General features: G+C 40.8%; 1 protein-coding gene across 1 annotated transcript; it reads right to left on the bottom strand.

Annotated features, from left to right (window-relative positions):
• Positions 1-210: 210 nt before the first annotated feature.
• nt5dc2 (5'-nucleotidase domain containing 2) lies at positions 211-9303 on the bottom strand. The gene is made up of 14 exons (XM_044039164.1): positions 8883-9303; positions 6092-6276; positions 5927-6001; positions 5779-5834; positions 5553-5646; positions 4751-4879; positions 4064-4124; positions 3867-3969; positions 3663-3764; positions 3503-3584; positions 3288-3374; positions 2201-2341; positions 1964-2028; positions 211-815 (listed from the first exon to the last, which is right to left on the bottom strand). Exons 1-14 carry the CDS (start codon positions 9232-9234, stop codon positions 554-556), a joined length of 1794 nt encoding a protein of 597 aa, XP_043895099.1. The 5' UTR covers positions 9235-9303; the 3' UTR covers positions 211-553.
• Between the last annotated feature and the right edge of the window lie 1196 nt (positions 9304-10499).

Here is a 10499-nt window from a genome sequence, read left to right as displayed (position 1 = left end):
TTGTATTGCAACATTTAATGCATGAGATAATAGAAACAGTTTGGATGAAATATCTCATATCACCTGAAATTATGGACAAAAGATTACTTTAATGTTCAGAAATGTTACTGCATAATTGGTCAGTCATCACATTACTAGCGATGTATAACGTAGTAATTCATTCATGTACAGTGTAAAAAAAAAGAAAAGAGGAAAATAAGAGAACACAGATTTCTGTCATATATCATTTTATTTATTTGTTATATTTGTGCGTTTGCAGCCTAATCCATAATACATTGAGGCAAAAATCAGAGAGTATGTCCATCTTGTACCACAACACGTTAAAACTGATTTGCATACTCTTTGGGTAACAGAAGACCTACAGCACCCTCTAGTGAATTCCCTATGTAAATGGGTCACTTTGTAGTGCAGCATTTGTGTAGAGAGAGTTGAGTTGCACCATCTTGGCTTAAAAATGGCACATGAAAAAAAAAATCCTCCATATAGCTCAAGTGTTCACCAGGCCTAAAATTCTGAATTCCTTATCGGTCAGTATCAGAGGAGAGCTCAGCTCTCACCGTATCTGAGACATCTCTTCCAGGAATGGCGTCTTCCTGCAGCCTGTGCAAAGCTGGTCCATCCACAGAGGAGCCTCGTGCTGCAGTGGGGTGCGGCGTGGGTAGAACGTAAACTCGGGGTCGTAATTCAAAAGACAGCTCAGTGAAGCCATGTAGATGTCTGAGAAGCGACACAGACGCCTGGAGAAGTAGGTGGGGTTGTGGCATGTTCTGAAGATGCTGCCAAACTGAGGGTTGAACAGGTTCTTCGTCATTATCCTGGAATAGAAAAACATTTGGGTCAAAGGTGATGTGATTTAAAGTAACACAGTAAGTGGAAGCTTACTATGCCAAAATAGAACAACTCCAGGTACTGCCATCGCATAGACCCGATGTCTAAACCAATAAAGTAGAAGGAGGAAATGACAGAGGAAGCAGAGGGTTGTGTTCATGTCCGTTGTGGATGCAAAGGCCACTGTAGATACACTTGGTAAAGTGAAGGGTGAGTGATAGAGACTTCAATTTGTGGCACTTTAAAGTCTTGCCATTCCTGCACACTGGACAGGTTCCCCCCACAGTTGACAAACAGTATTGTAAAATATACGGCACCATAACGTGCACCTGGGAACTTTGAAGCTTCTAATGTGCAAATAACAATGTCTTCAGATGCAGGTACAGTAACCTATGTTACAGCATTTTAAATAAATATTACAGATTACATTGTTTTATTCGACGTCAAAAATGACAAAAGAACAATGGTGCTTTTAATTGCATAGCTCGCGTTTTCACCCCGGGTTATATAACTTATTTGCTCATTCGTAAGGGGAGAGGTTACTGTAATTACAAGGCCTGACACATAGCAAGTTCAAACACACTAGATATGGACAATAAGCAAACTATTTACACTTAATAGTCCAACGATACCAGGATCCAAGGTTCCCACACCTTGGTTGATATCAAATACAAGTAATTTTCAAGGACTTTCCAGGACAAATTCCCTCAAAATTAAAGGGCCAAATGTGCTTAAGAAGGGACGGCGACTTGAATCGTACACTTGTATTGATTTGCAGCACGTTTTTCTTGGAATTTGCATTCCCAGACATCACGTCATTTGCTCTCTCTTGCTTAATGTTGCGCGCTCATTGTTGTTTTATGTCAATCATGACAGTTTGGCCTGGTAGGTCTACAGTACGTACATCAAGGAATGCAGGGCACATGAAACAGTAGGTGCAACGTCACAAACATTTACCTACACGTCAACTTAACTTCTTTACTGCACAGAATTAAAAAAGTACCCCATGACCCCAATGTCTATTGAGGGTGAATTCACAAACAGAAGGACCCGTGGTAACGCTGTACATGTTCTAAAACAGATGCAGGGCCACAGGGTTCACTGGGTGGAGGTGAGGATTAGGTGAGGCACTCACCTGAGTTCTTCTCGCTCGTTCTGCCATTCCTGAAAAACTTGTTTGGAGTCTGGGTCTCGGTGTGTCTACAATAATGAGGAGAACACAATGAACAAACCGAGGTCTACTATACCACACCTCCTTTAACATGATCCTTAACTTAAGGTCAACGTCTGTTTTCTTATAACCCTCAAACACCAGTTTTGTATTTGCTATGTCATGTTTGTTATTTAAACACTGCTGGGATTAAATCCTCACCTGTAGTTGCTCCAGCAGGCCGGTGAGAGCCTGAAGCCAGGTGAGGTTCAGCGCATACCGCTCCGTGCATACCACTTTGGTTTCCACCTCCAGCTCAGGTACGATAGCCCCAGTACGCCAGCCGTGTCGCAACGTCAGGTCCTGCAACAAAGTATGACATTGCTTCGGTCAATTTAATCGTACAATCGTTCTCTGAATATCTTGTAAGAAGGTGACATCTTCAGAAAAGCCTTAACATCCCAGGAAAACCCCACACGCATACAGGTTTCACCAGGCTTTTAATCAGATTCAGAATGTCCCGAGTTCTGAAGAGAATCAGAAGTTTGCACGAGCCTGACTAAAGATGACAGACAGTGCAGATAGTGCAGCCTGTTTTGTTCCACTTGAGTTAACTCCAGTTCCAAAATAAAGGTGATGTGCAGTGACCGGGTTAATTCAGTTCATGTTAACACACAGTATTTTTATCTACAGCTTCATGAACGTGTGCTGCAAAATCATTCCGCCCTTTAGACTGCATATTTAATTCTGTGTCTACATGAGACTTGAAACTGGTAACTGTGTTACTTTTGGTTTATGATTCACTTAACAATCCTGTGCAAAAATGCATTTGTGCTTTTTCTTTCCCCTGTGCATGTCTTGTGTAAAGGATTTTGTGTCCTTGATTGCTTCCTTGCTTTCTTTACACAAAGGTTGTGTTTTTAAGCTGAGCATGTGTTTGTGTACGTGTTGCACGTCCAGCATGTCTGAAACAATAACACACAGTCTGTGCTTCCCTCTGGTGTTCGAAATGTTTTCTTTGCAGGCCGCACCCAGAGTGCCACAATGGAAGCTTTCTGAATTGTGCAATAGGTGGAGACAGTGAGCATTTGGCAGCAGTGTGCGTGTGAGGAGGAATTACGACTGGAGTTTATAAATAAATAAATGAATGAATGAATACATAATAAAACATAACTATAAATCCCACATGGAATGCAATGATGAAAAGTGAAATGTATTGAATACACTGGAAAAAAAGGCAGGTTAAGTATAAACTCAAGCCTGACAGCAGATTCATCCATCGTTATATAGATTGTTGTTTGAAACTTACGGCCAAGTCACTGTAAAGGTGATCTCCAAAGTAAAGCACCTTTGACCCGCGCCAGCCTGTCAGCTTGAGAAAGTCAACCAGGTTTCCCTGCAACACAAAGCAAAACCACAAACCACAAGCTCTTCTGTTTAGCACATTCAAGTACACGGAGTACACAGAGTACAGCATGTACAAACACAGCTGTTCACGCAGGTGATCTGAATAAAAACACGGACCTGTTTGTAGATCTGTCCTTTGTCCAAACTCTTGATCTTCTCCCATCGAAGGTCTCCGTTGCTATCCAAGCGCCTGAAAGGCCTGTCACGAGGAGAAGCACTTGTTGAGCACTTCTTTGTTATAATGCGACATGAAATTGTTTCCAAATATGTAACTCACTTGATACAATCAGTGAAGAAATGAGGTTTGTCCGCCTGTACAATGATAACATCAAAGAAGTCTCTCCAGTCTTTTCCCACCATGTGTATCATTCCTTTATCACTGGAGACAGGACAAGAAAAAACACAGATGGTACAACAGAACGCCACAAAACTGCCAGCTCTCGTCGTGAACATGCGAGGAATCAGACACAATGACGCTTACACAAAGCTGAACGGGCTGTTGGTGATGAGGAAGAGTTTCTTTCCCTGACTGACCAGCCGGTGCAAAACGGCATCCGTCTCTTCTCCTCTCAGAATGTACTTGTCTATGACGAAAGAGGGGGAAATCTTGGAAGGTTAGAAGTGTTGCGGGCATCAGCGGCAAAAACACTTGAATGAATAACAAATGTGACTTCTTACCCAGATCTTGCATGATCCATTTGTACATGAAGCCTTTGAGGTGAACCATGCCGATTGCTTCCTGTGGAGTAAATGAGTGATGGATGTTTGTTACAGATCTGTGGTACTCAAAATTTAAATTTTGCATAAAGTAGAAAGAACTCTCCAAGTAGGACAGAAGCAAATGGTTCATTATGTGAAAGCGTTTAAGATCTTGTTTCAAATTTACTATTTAAATTGCATTATTACTATTATTATGGTACTAAAAACTGTGCAACTGACGGAATGCACCTTTTTTTAGACACATTTACATTGCTGTAAGTAGTAGAAGTAGTAGTTTATGAAAAAGGTTTATGGTGCAATTGTAAAGTCATGCTGTGTTTTGATGACAACATCTCTGGATACATTTCCAGCCGGGTTCGATCTCTTACGAAGAAACGGACCGTGTGCAGAGCGCAGTAACTGGAAACCTCTGCAAAAACATGACGGAAAAAGGCAGCCATTGTTCCTTCTTTCACTGATGAGAGACTGTTGGAGTTGTTTTTTTCCCACTGATCAGCAGATTCCTGAGCTTCCAGCAGAACTATCACAGTGTGTGAGAACCACGGATCAAATTGGACCTGTGCGTGTTTCTTAGTGTGAGAGCGTAAGTGAAAGCGTGTGAGTGTAGTATTAAATACCGTGAGAGAGTCACGAGGAAACACTCACAGAAACATCTTTGAAGAGGTGAACTGGATCATAGTCAATGTCATTGGTGACGAAAAAATCGTTTGCCACAGCCATTAAAGTCATCTCGGGGATGGAGAAGATGTCCATGTACTGCTTTACTCTCGGACCCTGTGAAAGAAAATCATTTGTATTGCATGTTAACTGCTTGTTTACAATCACATTTGAACCATTTCCACAGTCATCTCTGCTCACCGAGAGACTGCCAGGCTTCCAAACGAGACCCACCACACAAGACTATTTTGATAAGACTGCTTCAATGAGGACTAAACAATGGAGGGGCAAACAAACTTCCTGTTGCAGGAAACCATTTAAAAGTCCTGATGTACCAAACTGTACCAAACATCTGAACACAAACTGCTCCCTAATCAGGAAACAGATTAGACTACACTGCACGCTCATTACAGATTTTCTACTTTTCTTCACTGATTTACAACTTGTAAAAGAAACAGCAATAATACAGAGTTCCTGTCATCAACATTGAAGGGGACAGAAGCTCAAGATTGCAATGAGATTACAAAAGTCACGCTCAGGTCTTGTGCAATAGAGTGGGCACTGTGGACAGAAACAGATTAAATGCTGATGCTTCTCGATCAGCGACATGATGAGATTACCACAGATAAACTGAGCCAACAATGTTATGAGCAGGTTTTTACTGAGCCAAAAAGAAACATTCATAAAATGTCAAATGTTCTCCCTCCACCAAAACTTTTGTTTACTGTTAGGACAAAACATCCACAGCCAGTATTTATACTCTGCAAGGAAAGAAAAATACCGTCCTCACCTTTCCATAAAAGCCACTGTCCTGCTGCAGGGGGACATGGAACGTTCCCCCGAAGAGCTGAAGGACCTCCTCGTCCGAGAGTGGACTCAGTCCGCTGGCAAAACGAAACAAGACAACAAATAGTGGGTTTGCTCTGCAGTGACGTTAACCCAAATGTTAAATAAAGTTAATGTAGCATGCAGTTTATGCACCAAAGCCAGCAATTAAGAAGCATGTGGAAACTCACCGATACACAGTTCCTGGCTGGATATAATGGAAGGCATCAATCTTCATCAGAAGGCCCTGTTTTAAAAAAACAAAGATTTCTCCATCATGACTGACTATATTTAAAGCAAAATGTATAGACTTGCAAGTAGTGATTTTAAATAATCTACCTTTTGGATGTCGTAGTGAAGACCTCGAGCGGCAAAGTTGGAAATGTAATCATATTTGCGGATGCCTTCAGGGTACTGTCAGGAGAGGAAGGGGTAAAATAAATAATCTGTGAATTCATGTGAATATAACACAGCTGTGACAGCAGTGCGGACGATGGAACACACCTTGAAGTGCTCAATGAGAAAGTCTTTTGCCGTGTTGTAGATCATTGTGTTGAGAGCGTTGGAGTACAGAGCCAGTGTGTAGTCATAGTCAAAGCCGTAGATGTCCACCTCGCCCAGGCTCACCTCGTTGTTTGCGTAGATGGCCGAGGAGTTGAGGGTCTTACACGCACCTGGTGGGAGCAGTTCTGACCCGGGGAAAACACATGACCTTTTCTCAGGTTTAGTGATTCAGAGTAAAAACACACATCAAATCAGACAAAATAAACGTTTATTTGGCGGAAGATAGAACTGGGTCGTGGGTCTGCAAATTCGCCTGTGAAAGAAAATCTGTGAACTCTTATATTACAAAGCTGAATGAGCATGCACTTCTGCAGGAAAGACAGAAGTGACTCTGCTGCTGTTTTCGCTTTAGTGAAGTTGGCAGCCTCACTGCGCGTTGCATAATCTGTGCTTCTAAGATGTCAACTGGCTCGTTACTGTTGCTGAGTTGTTCCACACAGAACATTGTGTTCATTGCAGTCCATACAGAGTCAGAGCTGAGTATTTTTTTTTCTGCATTGCCGAATGGGAGTTAAAGGGCATTGGTTTGTTGTTCCATTTTTTTTTCCCGCCCTGTCGGTTTTACCAAGCGCTATTTTTGATAAGCAGAAAAGCCATGCAACTGCCACATGGACACAAACCAAACAAAACTGTTTACAATCTGTGCCTGAAAGTGCCTCTGATGCCCAGGCTGGAGAGTCAACAGCAGCAAGTGGAACATGTTGGCGTTTTGTCCTGAGGGAGTTTAAGTTAGGTTCGATGACAGAAGCTAGGGCAAGCCGACATGTACCAACCAAACCAGCCTCTACAAGCATATTTCAAAAGTGCTAGTGTATGACTTTACTAATTTCCCTGCTTTTACACAAATGCAGACACTGACGGAAAGAAATATCAACAGGTAAACACCTGCACTAAAAGCGCTACTGATTACTGAGGAGAGAAGAAAATCAATTCAACATAACCAGTTTGTGTGTCACCATTTCAAACTATTTCATATTCCACTGTACATGTATTTGACACGGACTTGTCATGATAATATATATAATATACCAGCAATAAAAAGAAGAAATCCACAAGAAAGTACTTTTGTTTTGTTACTTTAAAGCACATTTTGCTTGTCCATATTTTCTCATATACTTTTTCAAGACGGGGCTTTTTGAAACTGAGCATTTATCGTTTATTATCATTATTCTGGTGAATGTTTCTAATACCAAATGAAGCTCTAAAAATGGAACCAGGTGGAACACAGAAAAGTAAATATTTTGTTTTGCGATGTTTATCTTCTTGGTGGTATGAAGTTTAATGTGTACATGCGTCACACACACAAGATCTGTGTTTATAATGCTTTATTTTGGAAGCACTGCTTTGTTTTCAGTGAACTTTTTCTGTGAACTATTTTATTTATTGAACCTTTTTCACTTCATGCAACATTATTGCAATATTTATAAAAAATAGTCTGTATATTATCTTTTAGTCTTAATACTATCTATCATTCATTTTGAGTGACAAAAAAGTAAACTACGTGAATAATAACACAAGCTAAAGTACATATTAATATTTTATTTGCATTTCATCTCTTGCCTTAATAAATCAGCCATGTTCACTGTTAGCAGTTCTTATTGCAAATTAGATAAAAATACATTTGGATTAATAATAACACATTGCAATGCTTTCATGAAATTCATGGTTCACAAATCTATATTTTTCATGCTAAATTTTTACCGCACTGCTTTTATTTATCTTTTGTTTTGTCAGCTAAAACAACAGTAACTTTAAGCTTTTACTTATTTATCTACACTGAGAAATGCATTTGCTGTGCTTAACAACACATCAGTATCTATATTCGCCGTGTTTGTTGTTGTTGCAGTGTGTATTACCCTCTATGTTCACTGTTAGCAGGTCTTATTGCAAATACATACACTACATATGCAATACAATACAATAACACATTGCAGTGCTTGATTATTCATGGTTCACACACAAAATCTATATTTTTCATGCTTAAGTTTTCCAGCACTGTTTGTTTTTGATAAAACAGTAGTAACTTCAAACTTTTACTCGTTTATCTACACTGAGAAATGCATTTGCTGTGCTTAACTACACATGCAGTATTTATATTTGTCATGTTTATTGTTGCTGCAGTGTGTATTATCCTCTTGTTTTGATCAATAAAACAACACAAAAAAATCACTGTAGTATATATTATACATAATAGCACTGCAATGCTCAACTGTTTATTTTTCATATGCAATATTTATTTTCACACTTATTTTCACACAGTGTTAAGTTTATTAGGAATAACAGGATCCATCTGGATGTATGTATGTGTAGCATGTGTGTTCTTTGTTCACTGTTGTCAGGATTCGGGGCTGTTTTCAGACGAAATAGAGGAACTTGCATGAGAACAAATAGTCCCAGTGTTCGCCTCACGTTCTGATTCGTCTACAACTGCGGTTTTTAAGTGTCAAATGAAACCAATAATGCGATTAAAGACGAAGAAAGTAGCAACAGCAGTAGCAGCAGCAGTAGCAGCTCCGACAACAGTCTGCCCAAAACTGGATATTTGGAGAGAGAGAGAGACAGAGGGAGGGGTGGAGAAGGGGGGCGACTGTCTCCCCTCCCTCACTGAACAAAATGTCTTCTCCACTTGTAGCCGAATATCGTGGACGTGCTGACGTGGTCACATGAGACACACTCTGGGTGAAAAAGTGGTCTGAGTGAGTGTTTTCCTGGAGGGAGCCTATGTGCTTACCTTGAACTAGCCGTTTCATGTCATTGTACCGCGACCACAGGTAAGACCTCTGGTCCATGGGCGCTGCCGTAGAGGTGTAGCGCCGTCCTCTCTCGGCACCGACGCCGGGGGCGCCCACGGGCTTCTTGGGTCGCTTCTTTGCGCCGGGGGGAGGCTCGCTGCTGCAGGACGAAGGCACGTCGGACCTCGGCCTGTCCGAGTCTGAGCCGCAACTTTGTATGCCCCGTCCGGACGCACTGCATGTGCTGGACAGTCTGCTCAATTTGGTGGACCTGACAACAGGAGGAGCCCTCTGGTTCCCCGTGGTCCACAGTGTGCGGGTCAACGCTGTGCCCAGTGTCTTCACAGACATGTTTCTATCAGCGGTGTAAACACGTCTCTATCTCTATCTGTTACTGCTCCTGCAAACCAGCAGATCAAAACATGCCCCCGCTTGTAAGCCCCGCCCCGTGGAGAGGGGGCCCATACGTCACCGAGGGCGGGGCGTTCTAGTCCCCCGCAGCCAATCAGAAGCAGATATGCCGCTGTATCTATGATCACAAAATTGGGCGGGTGCTGTACATGCATGTTGTTTTCTCTGTATTTCAAGCTTCGAAAGAACGTGTGGAGGTGCAGATAATTCTGACACGTAATGAGATGTTTTAGCTTTAATGAGCCACTGTTTAGCGACAACACACTGTAAAACATCCATTACAAATGAGCTGCATCATAAATGTTAAATGAATGTGAGAAAAGTATCAAATATCAAAAAGTACTTGGTGCAAGCCAAGTCCTCTGAGTGTTACACACACGATTATACTGAAAGTTTACCACAGTGAACAAACACAGTGTTCTATTAGTTGTAATAAAACACTGTTTATACTGTATAGTATATATTAGTTTCAAAGCAACGCTGACAACAGAGTTATCTACACTACAAAAATGTTAAAAAATCCCTTACATTTCCAAGGTTAACAACTGATTCTAATCCAGATCTTTATTATTATTATTATTATCATTATTATTATTATTATTATTATGCTATAATTACATATAAATAACATTGTAGTTCTATAAACATGTCACCACTGACTCAGAAATGTCTAATTTGTCTAATGTCTAAACTTATAACTTGTTGTTTATCTGTTCCTGGTCTCCCCTCTGTCTCTAACTCACCTCCCTCTTGTCCTTTCTCTCCCCTCTTTCTGTCTCCCACCTCTCCTCCGTCCCCCATTTTTCCATCTTTCCTTTCACCCCAACAGGTTTAGGCAGATGCTGCACGTCTTTGAGTCTGGTTCTGTCAGAGATTTCTTCTCTCTTTCTTTGAGTTTTCTTTCTTGCTCATTGTGTGAATTGTTGGGTTTCTGTTGTCTATGTGCAGTGCCTTGTATGTTGTATGTTGTCATTCAGCACTATACAAAAAAATGAATTGAATTGAAGAATCTAGATCGTAAATCCAGGTCACCACTAAAAATTACCAAAAATTATCTTAAGCTTATAACCTACAGTGCTTAACAAATCTATGAGACCACCTGTCATAAAAACCAGAAAACATACATATTTTAGAAATATCTCTAAAGAAACATCATTGTTATTTATTCAGCAAATAAACTGAATTTGCCGGTTTATACCCAAATT

This window comes from Solea senegalensis, linkage group LG11 (genome assembly GCF_019176455.1).
Source record: "Solea senegalensis isolate Sse05_10M linkage group LG11, IFAPA_SoseM_1, whole genome shotgun sequence".
Lineage (NCBI taxonomy): Eukaryota > Metazoa > Chordata > Actinopteri > Pleuronectiformes > Soleidae > Solea > Solea senegalensis.
Note: the sequence above shows the minus strand (reverse complement) of the source record. Positions and strands in the feature narration are given on the sequence as shown.

What these genes read in the sequence shown, in the direction of transcription:
- nt5dc2 (XM_044039164.1), bottom strand. Translation starts at nt 9,234, where the DNA reads ATGTCTGTGAAGACACTGGGCACAGCGTTGACCCGCACACTGTGGACC. An exon ending in CATGAAACGGCTAGTTCAAG is followed by an intron (nt 6,277 to 8,882) that starts GTAAGCACATAG and finishes TCCCCGGGTCAG; the next exon opens with AACTGCTCCCACCAGGTGCG. An exon ending in ACCTCTTCAAAGATGTTTCT is followed by an intron (nt 4,125 to 4,750) that starts GTGAGTGTTTCC and finishes TTTACTCCACAG; the next exon opens with GAAGCAATCGGCATGGTTCA.